The 26,443-nt window shown below is 44.2% G+C and overlaps 1 protein-coding gene across 1 annotated transcript; it reads left to right on the top strand.

The window, feature by feature from the left end:
• Nucleotides 1-94: 94 nt before the first annotated feature.
• On the top strand, nucleotides 95-16,609 carry ARL5A (ADP ribosylation factor like GTPase 5A). The gene is made up of 6 exons (XM_042827294.1): nucleotides 95-194; nucleotides 1,459-1,519; nucleotides 4,261-4,408; nucleotides 5,476-5,559; nucleotides 8,860-9,011; nucleotides 9,514-16,609. Exons 1-6 carry the CDS (start codon nucleotides 149-151, stop codon nucleotides 9,560-9,562), a joined length of 540 nt encoding a protein of 179 aa, XP_042683228.1. The 5' UTR covers nucleotides 95-148; the 3' UTR covers nucleotides 9,563-16,609.
• The last annotated feature ends 9,834 nt before the right edge of the window (nucleotides 16,610-26,443 follow it).

Below are 26,443 nucleotides of genomic sequence, written 5' to 3'. Positions count from 1 at the left end.
CGGCCCGCAGTGCGCAGAGCGAGCAGGCCCGGCGCGGGGGGCTCCTCCCGCAGGCCGGGAGCCGGGCCGGGCCCTGAGGCGGCCGCGGCCTCGGGCAGCCCCTGGCGGCGGGTGCGGAGGAGCCGGCGCCGGCCGGAGCGGGCCGAGGATGGGGATCCTCTTCACCAGGATCTGGAGGCTGTTCAACCACCAGGGTGAGCGGCGAGCGGAGCCGGGCCCGTCGGCGCGGGCGGTCGGGGCGGGGCCGGGCCCGGGGGCTCCGCGAGGGGATCATTTACGGCTGCGGCGCCGTGAGCGAAGTCGGCGCTGCGGAGCGAGCCGTCCTGCCCGGCCGCGTTTCGGTGTTGGCTCGGTGTTGTGCCGAGCGGGCTGTCCGTGTGACGATGGTACGAGGCTGCTCTGCGGAACCGCAACATGTCGGTTAAATCGGAACCGAGGAACCTCGCTTGCCTGAATGCGTCCTCCCAGGGATCCCGGCTCCGGGAGCTGAGCTCTGGGGTGCGGAGCCTGGGCGGGCTGCTGGGGGGGAAACACACATCTGAGTGTGCTAGGCCACATCTGAGTGTGATGGGCAACGCCGCCTGTAGAGTTCAGGTTCCTTCTGTGATGCGTAGGAAAGAAGGTGCTAAGCAGAAACGATCAGCAGTTCTGGCACGAGCGCTAAGTGCTGGAGTAGCTTTTTGTTGTACCGGTTCGTTTGTCTAAAACCAAACTGGGTGAAGGAGAGCTGCCAGACGTAGGCAAATCTCCTTTCTGTGTTTCAAAGCTGCTAAAAGGGAAACAGGACACGTGGTGGTTGTATGGTTGGACTTGGTGATCCAGTGGTGAGGCACTGTTACAGGTTGCCCAAGGAGGCTGTGGATGCCCCATCCCTGCAGGCATTCAAGGCCAGGCTGGATGTGGCTCTGGGCAGCCTGGGCTGCTGGTTGGTGACCTGCACACAGCAGGGGTTGGAACTGGGTGAGCACTGAGGTCCTTTTCAACCCAGGCCATTCTGTGATTCTATGATGTTAGGGGTCTTTTCCAACCTTAATGATTCTGTAGCGTGAGGAGCAGCGCTCTATGTGTTGCAGGATATTCCTGCAGGCAGCACTGCTGCTTTCTAACTGCTGCTCAGAAAGAGATGAAGAAGTTGCTGGCTGTGATAGTAGCATGGCCTTGGAAAGGCACGCTTGGTTTGTGTGAGCATTCTGGAGAGATGCTATAATTGAGGCAGCAGAGAATGCAGTCTATTATGATCTGCAGGAGTATAGAAGCTTCAGAAAGCATGCTCAGCAGCTTAGAGAAGGAAGAAATCCACATGTCATATCTTAGAAATTATTCCTTCAGGTGTGCAGATAGGGAACAAACAGATAGGGAGATCCGTCTGCAGCGCAGCATGAACCTTGCCTTGTAACGCAGTCCTTGTTGTGATAGCAGAGCTAACAATGTGACTTACTGGTTGTATTTTTATTTCAGAGCACAAAGTAATCATTGTTGGTCTGGATAATGCAGGAAAGACTACCATTCTTTATCAATTGTAAGTACGAACTGCAGCAGTGTTTCGTGTGTCTCAAGGTGTGTGTTGTGTGCATTGCTTTGGCTTATTTTCACTGCGTTCCATCTTTCTTTTTGCTTGGAGATCGCCGTGCTGGAAATTATGGGATAGGTGGCGCTGAGATCAGAGTTTGGAAATGTCTGTGTTCCTCCTGATGTGTGAATAAGGTTTTGTTGAAAACTATTTACGAAATTACTTTGCTATTACAATTGATCACAGCTGCCTTTGGTGTCACAGCACAGGCTGTCTGCCAGCTCCATAAAATAGGGTTACACTGAGGGTTAGCCACAGCACAGTGCTGCTGTGCTGGTCCATGCCACAGCGTGTAACTGTGCCATTCTTCGTGAGTTGCAAAGCACCAAAGCCTGACCTCTCCCTGCCTCAAATTGTGTCCTGCCCACCTTGGGAGGTGAGGGAGGGCTGAGCCACCAGCAAGCCTTGCAGTGTTTGTTGCTGTTGAGCTGTTTGTGGCTTGTATTTGTCGTGCCTCAGCCTTGCTGCTGATGTCTGTGGAACCTGCATGGGCTCCGTATCGCTTGTCCTCCACGGTGCTTTGATAAAGGGCTGCAGATCTGTGCCTGGGCTCGGAAACTGCAGGTGGAACAGGCAGCTCAAGGCCTCTTCATAGCAGGAGCAGATTGGCCTTCTCTCACAGCAGGCAGCCTGGTGCTAGGAAGCACTCCTTCTCCAACCCTACATTAAAATGTTGCAGGGGTGAATATTTCTTTTGACAAACTGATTGGCTTTTGCCTTTCTGAAATGTGAAAGTTATGCGGTGTTTCCAGCCCTGTGCAAGCTGCACAGGTGAAAGTGAAAGTACAAGGATCACTGTTATTACCAAACCGAGAGTGAGAAAATATTTTCAGTATTAAAAAATTAATAGAATGAAGTGGAATCTTTTAAAGAGCGGTAACTGTTGCTGCTGAGGGCCATCCTTGGTGTGTTACAAAGCTGCCTGTGTCTTTTCGCTTCCTCCACCAGTGTCTCATGATTCTTTTCATCTTCTTCTTTCTGCCATCTCAGTGTTTTCTTTTTCCCTTTTGTACAGTGGATGGCTGTGTGCCTCCTTTTCCTCTGTACCCTTTTTGGCATTGCAGGACTTCCCCTTCTCGCTAGCTGAAGGGTGCTGCTCTGGATGGGTCTGATCTGCTGCTCCTCCTGCCTGCCTCTTGCTTCAGAAATGTTTGCCCGCTGTATTTTTCCTTGTACAGTTTCTCCGTGGCAGATAAGCGTTCTGAGCAAGAATGAATGTTTGACTTTTGGAACAAATGGGCAGAGATAACTGCAGCAGTGTCTCTGTGTGCTGACTGGTGCTTGATGTCGTGGAGGGTCACAGCACTTTGGAGCAGTGATTCTTGCAGCAGATCGTGGCAGCCCTACAGACTCTTTCTTTCTTTCCATTCTCATACTCAGCTCTCCCTCCCTCGTTGTTGAGCAGGATTTGGCATTCTGTTGTCTAGAAATGCCATGAAGCTCCACGCTAACCTTGTTTCAGTGGGGAGGAGGAAAGAAAATCCACCTATCATGTTGCACACAGAGACTTGCTGACAGCTTGAGTGTGAAAGGCTGCAGGTTCAGCCAGGGAAATGGGAGCTGTGAAATGCCTTTCCCAAGCATTAAAAGAACTCTGCTGAAACCTGGTTGTGAAATATTAAATCAGCCGGAGGCATCTTGTTACCATTGTTTGCCTTAATTTCATTTTACTGTTCTTTCTTGTTCTAATACTTCTCTTTCCCCAATCTTAGCTTCCCCCAAACTTGTGTGATGAGAAAATACCTTGTCTTGGTGCTAAGACATTGAGTAGCTGGTGTTCATTCTCACAATGTTACGCTGCCCTTTTATCCCTCAGTAAATAGCCCAGTACTGTTACAAGTCTCAAATTGATGTCTCTATAACTGAAAGCTCTGCTGAAGTATTTAAAAAGTGTGTATATATATGTATATATATAAAGTGGAAAAAGAAGATCATGATTATCAGAAGAAAAAATAATTAAACTCTTGAAAAAGATTGATCTTTTCCTTTAAAGCTTCTTTTGTGGTTTATTTATTTTTTTTAATGTCCCTTTCAGTAGGGCTTAAATAACTTGAAGAGTGTCCAGAATGCACATTTGGTTATTACTCTTTATGTGCCTTAATGACAGAGTTGCACTAAGTATCTCTAAACCAATGTATTTCTCAACCTTAATTAATCAGCATTCGTCTCCACAATTGAGATTCCATTTGCTGGACAGAAGGAAGTCTGGACATAAAGTAACTGCAGTGTGAAGGAGCAGTGTGCGTGCTGTCCAACCCTGTGTTTGGTGGAGCTGGATGAGCAGTTGTTTTTCTGCAACCTTGGAATTCTTGTGGCTTAACCATAGTCTTGAAGAAAAGCAACTGCTCTCTTCCATGCTGCATCGTGCCAAAAGCAGCCTGGAAAAACAAGAGCTGGCTGCTTGAAACGCTTTCTGAAGCAAATGCTCCCTCAGCTTTATGCGATTTAATGAGTTATAAAATAGTTTTCTTGCTCTCTCAGCTTTATAATTTAACTGTTATATAGGTCACCAAATCCTCCTTTACGGTCATTTTTATTCTCCTCCGACTTTGTCCCTATTTTTGCATGAGAGGTTTTTGCTAGAGTTCCCCCATTAAGCTTTCCACCTTGGAGAAACCATCAGCTTTAGTGTCACGGAGGCAGGTTCAGTGCTGGCCGCGCGTGACGGAGCCGACCTCTTCTCCCTGCAGCTCCATGAACGAAGTGGTGCACACCTCACCTACGATAGGCAGCAACGTGGAAGAGATCGTGGTCAACAACACGCGCTTTCTGATGTGGGATATCGGAGGGCAGGAGTCGCTGCGCTCCTCGTGGAACACCTACTACACCAACACCGAGGTGAGAGCCCAGGCCCTGCCCTCAGGCCTGTGGGAACGAATGGCTGCCCAGAAGGAGAGAACCTACAGAACCATGGCGCGCTCCCAGGGAGCTGCACTGCACGCGTTGAGTGTTGTGTAGCAGCTCCAGGGTGCTTGTGTTGTACAGCAGCCTGCTTCACAATCACAACTCCCTTCTGTTCTTTCATAACGCACTTTAAAGTAACTTCAAGGACCCCGTGTCTGGGGATCCGTGGCCTTGGAGCAGGTGTTGCACATCCCCGTGTTTACAGGTTCCTACTGTAACAGCTGTTTCTCTGTAGCAGTGCTTCAAAGCCTGTGTATCCCCAAAATGAGCAAGGCCTGAAGTCCTGATACCAGGAGCTCTGTCTTGCAGGCTCCTATGATCAATTCACTCAAGCACCCCGAGAGTTTTGAGAGCAGCTCAGTGACAAAGCTGCAGCGCATACGCTGGAGTTGATTAAAATCGTGCTTCAAGATTTCCTACATGATAACAGTTGTGGTTTTATTGATGTTGTTTTCTTTAAAAGGTTAACCTTTTTAGTCTTTGTTTTCCTGTGCTTCACTAGAAGGCACTGTGACACGAATATGCACGTATACTTTTGAACTGTGACATTTATGGTTTTTTAAAAATGTTTTTAAATCCCTTGAATTCCTACTTTCATGTTAGAGCTTGAAACAAAGGGAGGAAGCTGATACACTTCACCTTCTTACGGAAGTAACAAATCATCTGGGCAATCTCTGTGTTACCTCAGTTATGCGAAGCAAAGAGTAAAGCCAGATCTGGGGTGCTGACAAGGGCTTGCTCTCAGAATAAATTTTTCACTTGAAAGTGGAGGTCAGAAAAGATTCCTCAGAGCTGTTTTGTATACAAAGCACTGGCTAAACTGCTAACCATAGCAGTGCTTTGGGTAACCAGCCAGGCTCTGCATCGGGGACAAGACTCCTGATAATCCTGCTGGCTGTCTGAATAACCTGATGGGAGCAATGATCTGTGTATGCACGCGTGGCCAGAAGGAAGCAGTATGTTCTTTGAAATGCTGACTCCTAACTTTTGGCTTTTTAAAGTTTGTAATAGTTGTCGTGGACAGCACAGACAGAGAGAGGATTTCGGTGACTAAAGAAGAACTGTATAAGATGTTAGCGCACGAGGTGAGTAGATCCTGAATCTTCTTTGTTGCAATATTCATGGCTAAGATGTGGATCAGGAAACTGGTCTGTGAGAGCTTCATTTATGAATGCCATTTAAGTCTGATGGTGGGAGACAGACCAGAGAGGGCACATGGCTCAGTTGGAAGCCAGGGCTAATGTTAACAGCCATGTTCCTGGCTATGGGCAGTGCTGTCAGACTGTCTGGTTTTTGCTAGAGGCTCTGTCTGTTGTGAAACTCCCAGTACATTTGTGGGAGATCAGTGATTTCATATTAATTTATAAAAGTAACTTTGCAGCTTCTGAGTGCTTCATCAAAACAGAAGTTGGCACTTAGAAATGATGTACGTGTTTTTTTAAGTGTAAGTCTTGAAGACCTGCAGTAGCTGAAGAAAGGCTGTTACGCTGTGCCTTTATTCTTGTTCATTGTGGCTGTTAGGTTGTTAAGTCTTCAAAGGAAACCTCTGCAATAAGAACCAGACAGCAATTGGGATAATTGCAGTAATGCAAAATGCGTGACGTAAACTCTTAAAGTTCAGGCTGGATGTGGCTCTGGGCAGCCTGGCCTGGTGGTTGGCGACCCTGCCTATGGCAGGAGGGTTGAAACTGGATGATCTTTGAGGCCCTTTTCAACCCAGGCCATTCTGTGACTCTATGAAAATGTGTGAGAAAGCTGTAGTAGCTATCATTCTACATCAGCTTGAACTCACAGAACGAGTGTGATTTGCTAGCTTGTGAAAACTCTTTCAAATAGAGTGCTGTGTTATGTCTAAAATGGGACTGTCTGTTTCTGATTTGTAAGTGCTCTCATACTGTGAAAGCCAAGGAGCAGTGCAGTGTAATGTAAGTTATCTGCCCATGAAGTGGTGCAGGACCAGAGGGTGGAGTTTAAATGAATATGTGCTTCTATAAGCTTAACTTCTGCTGTTGATATGTAAGAGCAGCAAATTTAATGCAAATGGGATCAGTTTGTATGAGCTGACATTGAGGACACTGAGCTTCCAAACCTAAAAGTGTCAGAATACAAAGATGTGCATAGAATTGATGGCATTATATCCCAAAATATTCCATCTATATTTAAACTATCACCACTGTTTAGCAGGTAACTCCAGAAAGGCCCAAGGCTGCATCTATCTATATCTCTGTATGTAAATATATGTATTTCCTGTGAATGATCATGGTAGCATTGAAGAAACAACCAAGACCTTTCTTCAGTGTCTTGATGGTTTTTTTTCCTTTTGTATTTAAATTCGAGTAGTGTTTAACATGTCACTGAATGTCTTTCTTAGTAAGGTTGGTGTAATTAGCTGTGAGCCACAGGACAGGTAATGCTTTTTCTGAGACATAGGTGTCCTTCCAAAATGTTGTTGTTTTTATTCCATGACCTTGGGATTTTAGGCAACTGTTTTGCAGAACTTTGAACTGTAAACCTCAGCCAGTGTCCAGCTGATGTGCAGGTTCTAGTTAATCTAAACTGCTTTTTCCTCCATGCTCAGAGGCAGCTCGGTTTAGCTTCTTGAAAGAGACCATGCTTTGTCTGGAACTTTGCATTTTGTGATGCTCAAAAGGTGCAAATTCTACAGAAGTAACCCTGACTCAAGATGCAAGTCTCCCAGGAAGGCTGGGGTGGCAGGGAAGGAGGCGGGCCAGTCTGTCTCATCTGTGGCACTGTGTGAGCTCATACAGGCTTGGCTGCTGCAAGGTCCTGCTGCTACGGGTTTCATTTCTCTCCTTCAGGCTGTCCTTGTGCTAGCAATGAAGGTCTGTGGCTAGCTGTGGGGTTTTGGTTTTGCTAGCTCAGGTCAGTGTGTGGTGAATGTTCAGCCAGCTGGGTGAAAGCAGAGGGCAGGAGCAGTCCCAGAGCTGCACCTTCTGCCTGGTTGTGGCAGAGCACTGCATGCAGCGCAGGGACCGCTGCCATCGAGTCTGCTGTCAGCATTAGAATTTCTCAGCTGTACTATTTTGTCTGTTGCACTAGCTAAACAAAATCTGCATCTTCTGTTTCATAATCTGCAAGTGAGGGTGCGGAAGCTGTTAATGAACTGTATTTGAAACAAAGGAAGTTCGGAACTCTAAGCAGTGCGAATGCCCTTGCTTCACGATGGGAGGCTGCTTCTGCACCCAGACAGCACACATCCAACAGGAGGTGTGCCTATTGCCTGCAGCAGGTTGTAGTCAGTATATTCTGCTAACCCTGCAGGTGCTACAGCACTTGGAAAGAACAATGATACGTATAACCTGGAATGGAGATCAAATACGTACACAGAATAGCTGTTCTTTGCAGTCTTTGAAAAGTTCTCATTTTTGCTAACTAGTTCAGTTGGATTTGTTTGCTAAGGTAAAATTGACTTGCCCAAGTCAGTTCCAGCTATTTTCTGGACCAGAGGATCCCATGGGAATTAATGCTACTGCTTGTAAAAGTTAGTGTGCCTAATAGGCATTTAAGTGAATGGCTTTCTGGGAAGACCTTGTTACTTTCAGAGGGGCACTATGTGTCTGTACTAATGTAATTCAAAGCAGCTTGAGATAGAACAAGCTTGGTCCTAGAGTTGTCCTTCTCTAAATGGTTAGAACCAATGTTTTGAATATTTTAGATCCCCATCAAGACAATTATTCAATGTGCTTGTTCATTTAGATGCCTGTGCTTTGATTCTGAAGTCATGTGAATGATGATGTTCCACAAACGATGAACATGTTATAGATGAAATGTTACTGCAGCTTGCTTTACACTGTCAGGGACAGTCTCAGTGCTGCTTCAGAGGTGGGATTTCCATGGCAGAGGATGGCTGGGTGAGGCTTTCCCAGTGCTGGAGAACTACTGGGGCATTGGTTCTGTGTAAGAACCGTGGCACAGACTGCTGGTTTGGCACTAACACCAATCTCACAGTGTGCATGTATGTGAAAGTTGATATGTGTCAAAGCACGGTGTGTATAAAAGCCAGGCACAGGGAGGGAGAGCAGCTGCTTCAGATATACAGGCAGGAGCTCCCTGCAAGGAAAGGCTAAAGCAGAAGACCTTGACTCTGAAACAGACGGGTGATGTAACTGCACGTGCTGTGCTCAGGACAGAGATGCAGGGTGCCCTGATCCTCACAGGACAACAGGATGGCGTTGGTAGTTTTAGGCAAAAGTTGGACATCTGATCAACAAGGTCAAAATATTTTCCTTTTAGAAGTTAAACACTGACGAGGCTGCAGCATTTGTAAGCTAGTTTGCTTGGGCTTACAACTCACAGGTTTGCTGTCACATCTTTTGTCTTTGAAGGCAGGTTTGTAATAGTCTTTTCTCTTCTTTCCCCCCAAGGACTTGAAGAAAGCAGGTTTGCTGATCTTTGCTAACAAGCAAGATGTTAAAGAATGTATGACTGTGGCTGAAATCTCTCAGTTTCTGAAGCTGACTTCAATTAAGGATCACCAGTGGCACATTCAGGCGTGCTGTGCTCTAACTGGAGAGGGGTAAGGGTTATTCTCTGCAGAGGACGGTCTTGAATGATTTTGGTATTTTTACTGTGGTGGTCAGTTCTAACACACTGCTCCCCTTTCAGTGATAATGCTGTACTTACTGTGTTCTGAATGCAAAAATCTGACATTGGAACAGAAAGATCTGGTAACCAACATTTACAGGAAACTTGCAGTCTCAAAGTGTAGTTTTGAGTGACTGAGACCTAATGAAGATGGGTGTAGGAACAACCTCACGTTTTTCATTGGTCTATTAAGACTAATCATAATTAGAGGTAACTTCAGTGTACATCTGTAAGAGCTGAAGTCTTCTACACATAGATGGCATAGTAAGACCTGAAAAGAGTGAATTGTTTCTGGAAATGCTGCCTTCAGTCCGAGTTAGAGTTCTCAAGAAGAATTTGATTGTTCATGCAAATTGGTGCTGTGGAAGTAATCATCTTTGAAGTTACCCTGAGGAGTGCACCCATTCCTTACACATTCTCTCTCTTGTTTACAGACTCTGCCAAGGACTCGAATGGATGATGTCAAGACTAAAGATCAGATGATTTTTAATGACCCCTTTGCACAGAGACTGCTTAAAAAAAAAAAAAAAAAGCTGTACCTGTGGTTACCTTCACAGTGGCAGAATTGCTGGGTTAGGTGTATTTATAATGAACTGATTTCAACTTTATTTTCTACGTAGATGCACACACACATGTATATAAATCCAGGCCGTTCAGCAGAAAGATGCAGGTGATGGCTCGAGGTTGTTTTCCTCGTGGTGATCCACCTTCCTTCCAAGATGCAGCCACTGACAACAGTCTGATGCCGAGTGTGGTGAAGATGAAGCAAGAGAAAGAACTTATGCTTTGGGGTTTTGTTATTACATTGTAGTCCTCCCTAGTCAAAGATGTGGCTTCATTATTTCAGTAAATTAGCAAACAAATCAATGGCATAGATATCAACTTTCCAGTATTTTTAAAGTTACTGATGTTACAAATGCAAAACTATTTTCCTGTATGTGTACTGTACATATTTGTGTATATTTATACCTCGATTTTAGGTTAATTGCAATCTCTTCAGACCAGTGTGTAAAGCTAAATCAGTATGTTGACAGCAGTACTAATATTTCACATTGCCACCATGTCACAACTTCTTTTCCTTCATGACCTGTGTGGCTGTAATGTCCATCAGACAGTTGGCTCACCACAACTTTATAAAGCAAGTTCTCTCTTAAGAAAACTGCTTGTTTCTCACATGATTTTTCAGTTTGATTTTTCATAGTGGGTTGGGGCATACAGATTCACCTTCAAATTACAGCATCAGCAAACAGTAAGAATTTGCCAAAGAGTTTTGAAACAAATTTTCTCCTAATCATCATTGGATTAGATGACTCCAAAAAAATGCATGTCATGATGTTCTATGCTACTGCTTTACTTCTTTGGCAGCACATGTTCATTTGTGATTCAAGACTTGTAGAGGTACCTTTAGCTCTCATAAAGGGAAAAAGTTTGTGGTGTTTTGTTTTTTTTTTTTCCTTCCTTAACCAAAGAGAAGAGATGAAAGTATGTTTAAAAGTCCCAGTGGAATCCTACAAACTAGACATATGCTGTAGTGTTTTTCAGAGGAAGAGGTGCACTTCTTTGATAGCATCAAATGTATGTGTATATCCATATGCAGTGGTTGGAATTGGGATGGGGAAGGGGAGTGAAGTAGAAGACACTACTTGAAAAGCTGTGAGTGATCCCTTGATCATGTTCCCACAGAAGTTCCAGGGCAGCACTTGCTGTGGATATAACTCCCTTGCACGGTCCCCAGGTGAGTTACAAGAAAGTGTCAAACACTGTGGTTGTCTTTTCTCCCTGCAGTATTTCATGGGTTGGTTGTTCTGTACGGAGGCTCAGAATTGCCATGTTAAAGGACACAGGCTCTTCAGTGGGACTGCAGTTGGATGATTTGAAATACTACCAGCGTTGTAAAAAGGATACGTAGCCTTAATTGCAGGCTTTTATGTTGGGGTTGTGTGTCGGAAGAGTACAGTAAAATGAAATAAAGCTTTGTTTAAAACGCCATTCCCTTTTTAGCTCATACAACTGAATTGAACTTTCTAATGTGCTCATCTTTGGCTGTGGGGTAATGTAGTCAGTGCACCTGCTCTGCATTTGCCTGCCTCACTGGGGATTGTGTTGTGAATGTGTGGGAAACAAAAGGAGGCAATTTCAAAGGTCTGTATTTAACAAAGACAGGTAAAGAATTTAACTTCTTAATGTGTTTCTGGTATCTATGATGCTCACTGGCCAGGGATCCTGCTGTCATCATTAAGCATTTTAACGTGTACATGCATATCTTTCTGGTACATGCACATAGATACTGGTGTGTTGCAAAATGTACAGATGTTTGAATAAATAACAACTTAGTGCAAAGATGAATTACTCAGTTTATCTGATGGTATCTTTGGGAGCCAAGCTCTGTGCACTCTTGCATATAAAATGGAGGTGTACATCTTCTAGTCCTAAAGAAAAAGCAGACATGCTTATAAAGCTATGTGTCTGGTTTTTGAGTCTTCTGTCTTCTCTTTCATGCCTTCAAATTATTTTGCTTTAGCGTTTTTGAGTACTGCACACTGTTGCCTGAATCTGTGAAGGTTGTGTGTTGGGTTTTTTGGTGGTTTTCTAAGACAAGAAGTTCTTCCTGTTCACGGAGGAAATATCATGGAGCAGTTTCTATCTGGCTACTTCTTGATGGAATTTGCTGCTGATTCCTTCACTTAAATTAGTAGGACAGTGTCCAGATAATGAAAGCGTGGTCTTTTTTTCCAGGTGTAGCATATATTGCAACCAGACATATATTTGCAGACTTATATTTACATTGACTCTCCTTCTCCCCCTCAGTATCCCGGCCACTGCCACTTTGTGTGCCTTCAAAGGTACTGCATGGTTTGCTTCGCCTCTGTCTCGCAAGTGGCAGCCGACCCCAGCAGGGAGCTGAGAGTAACTGCACACATGAGATCTGCCTGTTAAAACAGTGTCTGGTGTCCTTATGAGCTTGTAATCTGAAAAGTAAGTAGTTGGATTGCAAACAGTACAGCCTTAACCCAGCTATGATAGCATCTAATAATTACACAGAATCACGAGGCTTCTTTTCTATCTCTTTCTCATGCCACTGCATTTAGAGGGAAGATTTACTAAAATCTTGTGTGGTGACAGTGCTTACTGAAACACCACATGTCTGTAGCATTCTTCAGCAGTGTTTGGGAAGCAAAAGCAGATGTGCCTTCCTTGTACCTGCTAGGTGTGCAGTCTGTACAGGTTTCTGTAGTAGCTGGGCAGCCGTTATCACATCTTTGTGAGCAGAGGGAACTGTTCAGGGTTCCAACACATCCAGCAGTGGTTGTGATCTCAATGAAAGCACAGCAAAAGTTGTGAAAGCAAAGGGCTGCACCCCACTGTTACGGTGAAAGACTCTGTGGAAGTGTCTGCCAGAAGGCTCCTCGTGAGAACAAGTGTATTTACTGACACTGTGAGGAGAACGTGAGGTGGCTGTGCGTGTGTGTTCCTTCACAGCCACAACGCTGTCATTGGGTCTTTTCCTAAGCATGCTGCCTTTCGAGTCATGTTAAAAATATTTTCCAAGTTAGTCATGAAATAGAAGGAATCCTTACATTTGGTCATGGAGGAGAAAAGAGGCCAAACTCCTGAAGCCCTTTTCATGCACTTCTTGTTTACAGTTGTTTTCTTTTCCCTGGAGGACGATTCGTGGCTTTTTGCACAGCTCTGCTCATAGAAAAGCGAGTTATCTGTGCTGCACAGAGTTTCTCACAGTTATAATTTGGAAGCAATTGTCCTAATGCGAGTTGTGATCTTGATTTGTGTTGCATCTGTTTCCCCTCCTCTGCGCTGTGTTGGATTTCTTTCCCTTTGTTCTTCATCCCTAGGATAATTTAAGAAGGAGGCAGGTGTCTTTTAAAAACATGTCATTGAGGTTTGTACTATAGAACAACACCTTACCAGCAAACAAAATAGCAGTGCAGCATGTTTTAGTCTTTGAGTATCAAGGTGTTTCTTTTGGTTTAGCACATGGCAGAGTTGGCACGTTGGCTGTGCTCAGTGTTTCTCCTGTGAGCTGAAGATCACACAGGTTTTTAATTGTGAGGAAAAGTGGGAAATTCTAACACAGATCTGTTTGGCCTCCCTTTTAAGATTCTTTTCCTCGTTTCAGGGAGGGTTACTGTTTTCCTATGCACTAAATAGTGTGTTCCCAGATGCGTGTTCATGTGTGAGTGCTCATAGCTGATAGGCACCTACTACAGTGTCTGCAGCCCAAGTGCCTACAACTAATGAACTGATCAGTTTTTTCTGTGTGTGCTGAATTTTCCATTCACCTTAAAATAGACACATATCTATGACAGTTTGTAAACCGAGTGTTCTTTCCCTTCCTATGCCCCAGTTTTGTCATGACTGGTGTAACATTTTAGTTCTTGAAGCTTTCTATCCTCTACATTCCAAGCACTCTCCATTTATCACACAGCTAGCTTTCTTTGTGAAAAGAAGGGATCCATTTGTCTATCAGATTTTTCTTCAAAGAACTGAGTTAAAATAAATTAATCCAAGAATACTTGGTCTTGTAAACCTCCTTATTTAAGTAGTTCTTTTTAATTGGCTAATAAGAACATTAACTTTGCTACCGTCAGACTAATTATATCTGACAAGTAGTTTCTCAGCTAATTCAAATGAATGTGGTATTGAGCTTTTAAACAGTGCATCATGGAGCATTATGGGCTAAGAATGACATGATGCTGTGAAGAATGGCACTAAGAAAGGCCAGTGTCTGTGCATGTAGTCCTGGTGTTTTGTAAGTCAGTGCAGTGAGCATGTGAAATGCAGAAAAGGAGGAATAAGTGGTTGCCACTAACTTGTTTTGCATTGTTGCTTAGACTCATAAGCAGACATGGCATCCTTGCCTTACGGGGGTTTTACTGGTTAACTTTTCTATTGTACAGAAAGTGGTTTTGAAATTCACATTGGATAGCGGTCGTTATTTATAAGAGGGTCGTCCCCAAATATTGACCTCTATCCTGTTTGGGTTGGGTTTTTTTTTTTTAAGCTTTTCTTATTAGTGACATTTGAAGGCTTGTCTGCTACTGAATTAATACAGAAAATGCTGCTTTCCCTTAAACCTGTAATTCATTCTTTGCAAATCACCATCAGCTCAGTGTTATCTTGTCTAAACGTTTCCTGTGTCGAGCACCATGGAGGGCAGAGCAGTCTCCTGCCACAAAGAGAAGATGTGCTTTTCTGCTAAGAGACACAGACTCGGATTGGGGAGGCTGAAAAATGCAAGAACTGTGTGATAGAGGAGGGCTAGGTGAGCCAGGTCAAACTGTGTCCATGCAGAGCTCGATCGGAGTGTTTTCAGCATGCCCCCCCTGTTGTTACTGTGTGCTTTGCCAAAACCTTTTGTCCTGCAGTGTGGGCCCACCATGCAGGCTGTGAATGATGTGGTTTATTATATTCTCACTGGGTTTTTTTGTTGTAGTTTGTATGTGAAGTTACATCCATGTGGCTATGTATTAATGATGTTTCTAGGGTCATATTTACTTTGCTTGCATTTTGTACTTCTCTTCCTTAAAATTTTGTCTTGAAAGAAATTCCTAAAATCCATGGCTAGCTCTACTGCAATAAAACTTCATTCCAGAACACGTGAAATTATTGCTTCAAGTTAATATGAGGAGTTATGGGCTGGTTTGTCTTGGCTTGAGCACTTCTGTGTTTTAAATATAAACAAATCAATTAGAGTGATCTATCTACAACTTTATGAAGCTATTTAGCACAGCCAAGTTCGGTTGCGATTCTCTTGCATAACTTTTAATGAAGTTTTATCAGAATATTCCTCAAATTGTTTCCCCCTTTACCTCTTTCTGTCGTTCTGGTTTGTGAAACCCAGTGTGAGTGGAGCTGGAAGGAGCTCGTCTTGTTCTTGTAGCTCTTGTTTGAAGGGGTGAAACACGCACAGATTTGCCCTTAACTGCTGGAGAGGCACACGCAGGTAAGAGGCTGTGTGCAGTCACATTTATTTATAACCTCACAACTGCTATCCTTGGGAAAACTACCAGTCCTTACTGCTCTAAATGAAAACACTGGTCAGAATTTTGCTGTTTGCATTACAGCTCTTGCTTGTGTGGAAGGGAAACGTCTTTTCCCACGTGGTTATAAGGGTTTGTCCAGGCATCATGTGGTGTGGAGAACTGTTTGGCAAAGCTGTGCTGCTGGGGTTTATGCTGGGAGGTCGCTTGGTAAGAAATGCGTCTGCTGGTTTTAAATAGAAAAGAGAATGGATTTAATGGTGGAATGTTCTTTTCCTTCAGAAAATACTGAGTTGTAGTGGTGTGTTCACGTGTCGCACGCTGGTAGTGCAGCCCTGGGCTGTTGGGGTTACAGGTAACTGCTTAGAAAGCAAACGGGATGAAATTGAAGCTGCTTTAAGAAAGAAAAAGGCATGTGGCTGCTCCAAAGGTATGCTGGTGGTCAGCGCTGGAGCTGGAATTCAATCTTGTTCCGTGGGTGTTAATTTTGGACTTGTTGCTCTATTTCTGTCTGCACAGTGCTTGTAGCCGTGTGATAATCTCTGAGATAAAAGTAACGCACAGACAGGTGTTCACCAGCACAGATACGTACAGTAACTGCATGCTGCCTCTGTTACAGCGGCCTGATGGACAGCAAAGTGCTCTCCTGTGCTGTTCTTCTGCCTGCTGTCTGATGCCAGTCTACAGATTGCTACGGTAGTCCAGAAAAATATACACAGAAGTATTTTGGGAGGGTTTTACTCCTGCGTGTTGTGTTGTTAGTGAACAATAACTTCACTCCTGCACATAAAGACTGTTTGCCACTGCTGATCTCCAGTCACTTCCCCTCTGCAGCCAACAGCTGAGCATCCTGCATAGAGCAGAGCTGCTGCAGTGAGCCTTGCCTTAGTCACTAACATCTTCCTTATGGACGTGGAATTGGGCTTTTAAAAAGAAAAATACTGTGTTGCTTTTTGGCTTTATTTTTCTTGTCTGTGTGAATGTTGAAGACTGCTGTGTTCTCTTTAATTGTATTTAAGTTACAACATCCTAACTGTTGGATCCTGTTACCACTTTTAGAAGTCCAAGTCACGCCATTACTGCTGTTGCACAGTGGACTTTGATTTATTCCAAGTATTTAATGCATTTTTTCAACGTGATATTGAATGAGATGCAAAAGTACAGAATTGTTAACATCTTGGGAGCCAATGCTTGTTATCAGCCTTGTTCTGTCTTGCTTTTTGCCTCATTTTTCAGAACTGGAAGGCATTTTTTTCCAGGTGTGTGTGTGTATATATATGTGTGTAGGCAAACTATTGGGGTCATGCAAAGTGATGCAGACCTTGGAATAACAATATTTTGTCTAATTTCTTTGTACATAAAGTCTTAGTCTGAATACAGGTACTGTTGAAGACTTGCTTTTGAGGTCCTTGTACTGCTGAATTCCAAGAGGCAACCCCATTGTAACCTGTATGTATAGCTTTAAAACATGACTTGTTGGATGCGTATTAGAGCTGTATAAACAACTAATAAACATTATTGTTTGTATTAAGATGGATACCTCACCTCTTCATTTTAGATTACCCATGCCATTTTCAGAGCAGGTTTGTCAGTCTTTTTTCTCTCTCTCTGTGTATGTAAATGTTCATGTATGTGTGTATACATACAGGAATGATGTAGGTGCAGTGCAGGATGTAGCACCGTACGCCAGCGCAGCTGCTGCTGTTGGCAGCAGTAGGTGAGCACTGCTTTAACTCTATGGATAGCAATTTGGGCAAGTCTGATCCCACCTGCTGTGGTGCTGCCTGCTCAGCTCCATGTTGCTGGCCAGCAGCTCAGAGCTTGCACAAGCTCCGTTTCAGATACGCCACAACCTCCCAGCAGCAAACCCTGCTGCAGTGTGCCCTGCAGTGAGGGGAAGGAGGTGCTGTGGGCTGTCCTGAGGGACAGAGGTGAGTGCTGGCTGGCCTGGTACGTTAGCTGAACATCCTTCATGTGAGCCTGTGCATGTCAGTAAGTGTGCCCTTACTGTTGCACAGCACGGGATTTTCTTGCGTCTTTAGAAAGTACTTGGTTGTAAATCCAATTGCTTTGTAGATTGAGAAGTGTCTATTTTTGAAAGGCTTTAAACAATGTTTTTCCAATGTATTGGATCGCCAGGTGCCCTTGCTGGTTGCAGACTGTGGTAAGCAGTGTGGACATGTCAGTAGGCAGTGGACAAACCCAAATCTCACTTCTCCAAGGCGCTACAGCTGCTGTAACATTTCAACTGCCATTAAGTAGAGAAGTTGATAAATGAAGTCTTGGATTTGATGCGTGGATCTTCAAAAGAACTTTGGGATCTTATTTTTCATCTAGACTTTAAAAAGAAGGATGAATTTTGTTAAGAGCAAATTTACAGGCAAGGAGAAAGCTACTTTCCAAAGCACGTTGGTTTATTTGATTTTGTCTCCCTACAGAACTTCTTTTGCATGTCTGCCACGTCCATGAGGGAGAAGGCTGCTGGGAGAACATGGTAACAAATCGCCACTTGTGTGCTGCCTGTGCCTGCTGACACCTAACAGCATGCTCAAGGCCTACAAGGCCTCAGAAACCCACTTACCATCCTCCAACCTCTGCCCAGACCCCTATGAGCTGCTCATCGCCTCCGCACCTCAGCGCAGAAATGAACCTGTGCCGTTGCTTCTGCAGGAGGCAAAGTGCTGACTTAAAGCCGGCTGGTTTTATACGGATTGCTTTGGGCAGCAGGTGTAAAGCTTTTAATCTGCTGTGAAACAGAATCATTGTCAGTGCAAAGCTTTTGAGTGAGAGTAATGAAAGAAATATGGGCTGGTTTATGGAGATACAACTACTGCTGTTGTTTTTCTGCTTCTTGGTGATGGGAAGGTTTCAGGTGCAGGCCGTCCTTCCCACACTGTCACCAGTTGCCAAGCCCACTCTGTAGCATGGATGGATCCACTGACACAGGAGCATGGCTGAAGCTGCTCCAGTTTACAGCTGCTTCAGGTTTTCTGCCAGTCACATCTGGATCAAACCCAGGATTATGAGGCATTTCCATGAACCAGTGTTTGCATGCTGCTCTGTGCTCCAGTCCCAAAGCCCTGTGAATCGTCTCTGCAGCCACTGCTCGTCTGGCTGCTCCTGGGCTGTTTCTTTCCTGCAAGGCCAGATGGGGGCAGAATCCTCCTTTTTATTGTAAATCCTTTAAAAAAAGAGTTTCCAGTTCGAAGGAATTGAGCCATCCCCAAGGTGCCCAAATGCTTCAAGCCTGCACTGCCACCAGAAGAAATCTGCTTCCTTTCTGTCCCTCACGGCACCTCTTGAGTACCTGGACACAGAGGATGGGAGACCTAACTCTGTGATAAAACTACTTTTATTTGCAATCTGTTGAAATCTGTTTCTCTGTGTCATTCAGACTGTTGAAACAGGCTCTAGGTGGTGAGGATCAGAAGGCAGGAGGTCAATGGAACAGTGGAGCTGTGGCTGCTGGAAATCACCTGTACCTGCCTTTAGGAAAGCAGATCCCACCTTTCACCTACGGAGTCGTTTGGGTTAATTTAGGTAATTCCTGTGCCCTGACAGGGACTTGCTCTAGGCACAGAAAGTGTCACCACTGGCAGAGCATTGCCCTCAGCATCCCATTTTGGGCAAACAAGGAAAGCTTTGTGTGGAGAGCCAGGGATGTGCTAGACTCATCTTCTGCTGTCTAACCCCAAGGTGGCCTTTGTTAGCTCAGGTCCAATGGCACCCACAGCTGCAGCCAAAGACAGCAGTCCCCTGGAGGTGAGCAAGAGGCAGCTCCATGCAGTCATTCAGCTTCTTCCTTCCCCAGCAACACACACCCCATGTTGAAGCTTTGCAATTGCTTGGAAGATTTTCATGCATTTCTGCAGGCTTTCTTTGCAATGCTGAAAGCTTTGAGCAACTTCAGCCTCCTTCAGCAGGGAGCTCTGCTCAACACTGAAAACTGTTTGCTTGGATTTAATGTCAGTGGCAAAAAAATAAGCAAACAAAAGTATTTCTTCCATACATGATGCTCAGAACTCTGTGGATTAAAGCACTTCTGCAGGAGTTACCTTGATTGTGAATCTTTGTAGTGCAGTGCTGAAACCGAAGGTGACTTGCTGCAGTGTGAAGCACTTGAGCTCGATGTAACCATGCCTGCGTTGTGCCTCATTTTCAGACTGGAAAGTGAGTGTCTGCATTAATCCATCCTGCAATGAACATGTGCCCTAAGGAGCAGAAGCCAAACTCAAACTGGGGCACAACAAGATGTGTCACAAGAGGTTTCCACACCTGGATAAGTCGTCGTCTCTGAATTGTTTCCTATGCAGCACCAATCCCATTATATTCTGCTCAGCACAACAAGCAGCCACGTCTCAGCACTGCTGCCTTGGTGGCAGTGCTTTGCTGATGGCCACTGCCTGCAGAGCATCTGAGCCAGAGCAGTTCTACAGCTGCTTCTGTCCATCCACCCTCATAATGCTGCTTTATAAAAAGACCCATGAAGTCATCAGCGTTCGGCCCCTCGTGTAATCATTCCCAAGAAAATGAGCTGAAACACTGCCAGACAGTGAAAATTTGAATCAATACGGTTTTGCTCCTCCTCGCTTCCCTACTGTGCAGGAAAGCTGCATCACTGAGCCTCTTACAGAGTGAGGTGAGAGGGGGAGATCAGGACAGCAGGGCCATCGCCCATACAGGGGGTGTGCAGGGCAGGGACACCTGAGTGCTGTGGGGTGAGCAGAAGGATGGGGCTCAGAGTTCTTGAGCCTGGTGGTACCAGTGCTGAAAGCGCTGTGTAGTGAAGGGTAAAGAAATTGTATTTTGGTTTTTTTTTTTCCTTTCCTGACTATTTCTTTTTAATCCATTTTTTGTATGAGTTATTTTGGTAAAATCACATTTATGTCACTGAGGGAAGCATCAGTGAAGAAACTTCAGCTTTTAGAAGTCAGAGTTAGCTCATGAGCTCCTGCAAATGACACTGGAGTCTACTCTCTTTGTACAGAGGGGCACAACACCAGATGAGTTAAATATTACTTGTGGTGCCATTTCTTAATGCAATGAACAAGACTTCACTGACTGCACTAATGAAGCTGTTATCTTGTTGTCTGGTGCCACCGCAGAGGTGAGCAATACAAGCAATGGAGATCTGCTTGGGGCTGCTTAGGGCTGGTAGTAACAGTCCAGAGGATTTCTCATAGTGGCTGCTGCATCAGTGACCTTTGTGTTGTGTTAATGACCTTTCATGGAGCGTTCTGCCACTGGGAATTACTTCTGCAAAGCATTACTGGCCACAAGTTACGACTCCTAATATTTGATGGACTACTGCAGATTGTATTTCAGGATATGAGATACCATCCCAGCAATGCAAGTTAGGAATGCTAAGCATGTTGCAGTCCTTCCCCTTCATTTTACTGGTGGAGGTGTTGGTAACCTCACATAGAAATGTGCTAAAAGAGCAGAGAAAAGGGAGACATTTCTAAGAACATCTCTTGAAGACACTGGTTTAGTAAAGTCCCTAACACTGAGATTGACACATGCTGCTCTCATTAGTATGTAGGCTATCACTTTGAAAGAAGCTCTTGTAAAGCCATGCACTTTATGAGCCAGTTATCGAGTTGGCATCTTTCAGGTTAAGGAGACTCAATATCCATGAATGGACATCAATGGGAGGATTTAGTGATCAGAGTATCTCTTTGGGAGCAAAGTGCTTTATGCACTCTGCTAATCTTGATCTATGCTGGCAGTTCTTGTGGCCGTGCCCTTCAATGACTCCTTTAGAAGCCCATGTCTCTGCTAAATTGCATGCATGCTAATTCAGTTGGTGTGTGAGCCAGCTTGCAGTACTGGGGTGGCAGAGGGATTCCCAGTGAGAGAGGCCAAGCATCAGTGCATGATGGTGCTTCATGAGTGAGCTCTGCACAAATCTGAAAACCCCTTGGAAGGATGGATGCCACAGAGAAGACAGGTAGTAGCATAGCTGTTGCACTGAGAAGGCAGCAGAGGTGATGTCAACTGAGGGACTGGTCATGATGTCTGCTGAAGGCAAAGGCTGTGTTCAGCTCTGTCCTTGCATCTCGCGTGACCTCTGCCAGGAAACGCCTTTACGTGATGGTTGTTTCTGTCCATCCATTTCTCTGTTGCTGTTGGGATGATGTGGAAAGTTGGCAGTGCTGTTCAAAGCCACATGAAACTTTGCTGCTGCCAAGCTTCGTTAGAAATAGACTTAATGTGATGACAATAACTGATCTGAATGTGGACTGGGATATAAATGAACTTGGGCTGCCTTGTGCTTTCTCAGTAAATGGTTTCAGTTCATTCCATAAGAAACCACAGAAGAGCTTCTGTATTCACTGTCTCTACTCAACGTGGTAAGCAGCTGGGGGAAAAATACATGTGTACTGAAACCAGTGGTAAGTTTGAAAAGTCCAGGCAGAACTACATCTCTAACAAAGCTGGGCTGTGCCACAGCAGCTGCTTTGTAGCTGCTGAGGAGGGCCACCAAGAAATGATTTTTTCCTTCAGTGGGTTAAGCACAATCACAGCGCACCTCAAGGCGTGAAAGGAAAAGGGATCATCAATGCCAAGGAAGAGTGGGCACCAAAAAGGAGATGTATTGTAGTGTAGTCCTCATCCCACCCTGTTTGCACAAAGGGAGAACAGTTACCTGCTGATGATGTACCTGTGTGACCTAGAGCTTCTCAGCTCTGCAGCCAGCAGTCCAGCTGCTGACTGTGTGGCTGTTTATTACCCATCACCCTGCATATAAGGCAGCAGCTACAACTCTCAGAGTAGTTGCTGTGAGTTGTGATTTACAGCAATAGTAATACTAATGACAAAGTTTGTTAAAAGAGCTGTGTTACCTTCACTGCACGACAGTGGGACTTGCCAAAAGGATCAGTGCTGCAGACTTGACTCACGGCAACATGCGAAGCGGTCGCTTTCAGGAGTGTATTAACCTGTCAGCATCAAAAAATAAGCAAGAGAAGAAGATGCTGCAGATGACTTAATGGTGGCATTTTGATTGCATTGCCTCTGGGTATATTACTTGTAATGATCTAATCTTTTCTATTAATACTTGAAGAAAGATGATCAGTAGCACAGCAGTAACAAGTGAAGTTCATCTGTTTAGAACGCATATCCTTTCCTTCCAGCAACCAACCAACCACTCCTACAGCACAGCCATCACAAAGCCATGTTTACAAATATTTGTCTGGGTTGGCTGGCTCTGTGATATTAAGAAGAGACTGTGGTATGAAAAGAAAAGCTCCTGGTTGTTTTTGTTGTCTTTTACAAACGGATGGGCATTTCAAGCTATAGTGAATGGGAGCAAGAGAAGGTTCTCTTTGTGTCTTTTTTTTTTTGATTTGTTTTTAGATCTCCAGTGAGTTAATTAGTCAGCTGTTAATGAATTACAAAACCATTCATAATTAGATACCGACTCCTATCCTTCTGGGGTCAGCACAAGGCAGGGAGTCTGACTCCCTTCTTAGTCATTTTGAAACTATTAGAAGGAAGAGATATTTGCACACACATGTGTCTGTGGTATGGTGTGCACCAAACTGGAACTTGAACACATTGGTACATCCCTCGCGTTTCACATCCCCATCTGTAAGTGCTGCACCTGCAGCTAATTAAAAGAAAGCTCAGTTGAACCGTTAGAAATGCACGAGTTCAACTCACTTGTGTAAGCTTTTCTTTCCTTGAGTACAGTGGGTCCTTGTGATGTGGCTTTTGCATAATTCTAAAATGATATTTGGCTTTTATCACGTCATGAGTAGAAAGAAAGATAAGGCAAATATTGAGAAAGGAAGTTTAGTTTTACAAGAGGGCCTTTTTTTTGCTCATTGTATGGGAACTGCTGAGTCACGGCCTGAACCTCTGATTGATCACCTGAGGCGAGCAATGATCAGCCAGAGGAGCACAGGTGAAGGCAATTCACCCGTGCTGCTGGAAGGGGAGGAGCCTGGCTGCTCCATTTAAGAGCTGGCTACCAGTGGGGAAGGATCTCTTCTGGAGATCTGCTCTGCTGGTGTTTTGTGAGTGAGCCCAGGATAGGGGTAAGCCTTCCATTTATTCTCTTTGGTTGTCATAGTCTGCTTTGCCTAACTCTCTTGTTTATTTTGTGATTATACCATCCTAATATTCCTTGATTATACGCTTGTCCACTTAAAACCATGGCTTAGTTATTAGGGTGCAAGAGAGATGCTGCAGAGATGCATGGTATGTGTTCATTCCAAGTACAGGTATGTCTTCACTCTAGCAGTGCTATGCTGCCAAGTTAAGTATCATAGGATCACAGAATGACCTGGGTTGCAAAGGAGCACGATGCTCATCCAGTTCCAACCCCCTGCTGTGTGCAGGGTCGCCAACCAGCAGAGCAGGCTGCCCAGAGCCACATCCAGCCTGAGGTGGCACACAGATTCAGTACTCACGTCCTGACAATGCCTTGCTCACGTGCTTCTGATACTGTAGTTCTGTCCTGGTGTGAATCGGTACCTTTGCACCTGACACCATCATTCTGTTCATTCCAAATCTAGAAACCACCGATAGTCAAGCCCATATGGGCTCTCAACCTGCTAAGCATTCCTTGGGAAAAAAACACGAGGTAATGATCTGCCTTGATATTCATGCAGACTTCAGTGTCTTTGCACTATGCTGGCACTTGCAGCACCCGTACCTCAGTGATGTGACTGCTGCAGCCTGTGACAGGCCATGGCTCACACACCTGTCACTACAGGGACTCTCTCCCATCTGTTAAGGAACTGTAAGAAAAACTGAATAAAAGTAAATCCTAACAACTTCCATAGGGAAATCAAGATTTTAATTCCAGTCCCTTCCAGCTCTCTCTTACAGCCTTCCTTATCCAGCAAACCATGAGTGCTAAGGTAAAAGGGCGCAGTGTGACAAGAAGCTCTTACCTAACTTCCCTTTCCCACCCCTTCCCTCTTTCACTATTAGTGGATTTTCTGTCTCACATTTCTACGCTGGTTCCCTCCACCATGTGGATCCCCCAACAGACACCACTGACAGCTAACTTAGCAGGAATTATTTTGCTTCCAAGGCTCTGGTGTCATGAGCTTTGGTTAAAGCTTTCCTCCCAAAATAAATGGATTTCATATTTATGGCTTCTTGATGGTTCCAGCACCTTCGGGTTGAATATTAGCATCTTGCAGGTTGTGTATTATAAACTAACACACATTTTGTGTCTTACAGTCCATGGTACACTTTTAGGTTTTTTGATAGAGATGGCACTCCAAGGGAGATTTGTAGGTACCCAATTAGCTCAGGTTGGAGTCCCACAAATGCTAAAGTTCACTTTTTTGTCCCAACTTTTCCGTGCAAAATCACGCAGAAAGACGAAAAGAATGAAAAGCTGATAATAATAGTCCAGAAATAGAGACAGTGGCATGAGGTTGTATTCAAATATGTCCTTTTTCAATGATAGAATGTTTGTTAAGTCCGGGTGGTCTACTGATTAACTCAGGAGGTTAAATATAGCACTTCTGATGTCAGTAAGCTTATCCACACAAAGGGCAAGACATAGAGAAGCCACATAAATCTCCAGCACAACAGTGTATTTTCAGTCAAACAGATGCACGGTTGGATAGAAAGTCTTTTGAATCAAGAAGTCCTCTCTTTCAAGGAGCAATTGCCAGCTTGCAGTGATATATACTGCCTGAGCTTCATGATGGGGGATCTAGCCTTGAAGAATTAAAATTCTTCTGAAATCTGATGTGGAATCCAAAGAGAGATGCACTGTAAAAGAAATAGAAGGGACTAAATGGTTAAATCAATGCAGAAATGTTACTAACCGAGGGGTGGTTGTAGAAATCTACATTTCTGTCTTACAGGAGTGGAGATTCCCAGTGTGGTTGCCCTTTAGTCTTCACATATTGATCCTCCATATTTTGTCCTCTGTACAGATCAGGCTCCAGCGTTATGTCATGTATTTTTCATAGCTGGAATGCTGCCTCTCCAAAGGAACTTGAAAAGGCTCCAACTGTGGTTCTAGGGAAAAGAAAAATAAAAGGCAGTGTTTTTGTATGTGAATGCTGTGCGTCAGGGGAGCAAGTTCATATAGTCTGTTTTTTCACTGCTTTTATTATAGAACTACTAAATAAATCTAGAGAATGTTGCATGCTATTTCCTTCCTTTCTCCTTGCCAGAAGTGATTACTGCTCAATAATTAATAATGACTGAACTCAATATTTAAAAGTGCTAAGAAAAATATTTTCCGCCTTATAATCTTGGGCAATTTAAATGCAAAATATCTTCCTCTGCCTCACTCACCTTGCACCGCTCCCAATTTTTAGTTCAGAACTGCTGAGTATATACATACGTGTGTACTGTAGATAAAGCAGTCTGGTGTGCTAACCTGTGTCCAACCTGCCATGATCTCCCAGCAGAACTTTCTTATTGCCTTTGAAATACTTGTTCTCTGGAAAGTGAGGCTCAGGCTGCTGCTTTCTGAATATTCCAGCAAACAGCGGCTTGAAATCCAAGGTGCAGACATAATTTTTCACTGGAAGTGGAAGCAATTAAAAAAAAAAATAATAATATTAACCATTATTCTTCCGTTTACCTCATGTTCCACTTCAGCAAGTGATTCTTGCTGATATTCCCTATGTATCATTAGAATACATTTTAAGAAGCCAGCATAGTAGTTATTTTCCACAGTGAAGATACATTGACGTGTGTTTACGCATTATATATAAATACAGAATAACTTATCTATATTTAGGCAGGTGTGTAAATACCCCCTTACTGAGTTGTAGGTAAACACTTCAGTGAACGTTAAACCTACACCAAAAAAGAAAAGTTGTGGTCTTAGGTGCAAACCACAGAAAATGCAGTTTGTTGGTCCCTGGGACATGGAGTCAAGGAGCAGAATGGCAAATGCATAAAGTGTTACACATCTAATCGAGGCAGCAGTTTGGAGGAAAATGACTCCATGAGTTATTTCAGGGATGCACAGACACAGGAACAGGGTTACAGAGCAAGAGATGGGGCTGACATTCCTCTAGAGAAAATCCATTCATGTGCTACAATAAGTTTCTGGACGTCTTCAAGAGATGTTAAAAAAAAAATGGAAGGATTTTTCTATAAACAGAAACAATACTAAAAGGAGTAAGGATGGCCCAGTAAAGCAAAATGCAAATAACTGAAAGCACATGGCTTGCTTTAAGGAGGAAGAGAAGGACATAGAGCCCAGCAAAGCGTATAAAATCCTTAGGAGTAGTAGATGAAACCTTTCACCTGGATATAAATACTAACTTCTGGAAAGAGTTAAGGAACAAGAAGGTGCTTCTTATTGGCCTTTGACAATTACTTATTGAATTATGTGTTGTAGTACATGAAAAGAGAAGCAGAGTGTTGGTAT

The sequence above is a fragment of the Centrocercus urophasianus genome, unplaced genomic scaffold (genome assembly GCF_019232065.1).
Source record: "Centrocercus urophasianus isolate 14NV4802_14NV808 unplaced genomic scaffold, USGS_Curo_1.0 seq_28, whole genome shotgun sequence".
Lineage (NCBI taxonomy): Eukaryota > Metazoa > Chordata > Aves > Galliformes > Phasianidae > Centrocercus > Centrocercus urophasianus.
Note: the sequence above shows the minus strand (reverse complement) of the source record. Positions and strands in the feature narration are given on the sequence as shown.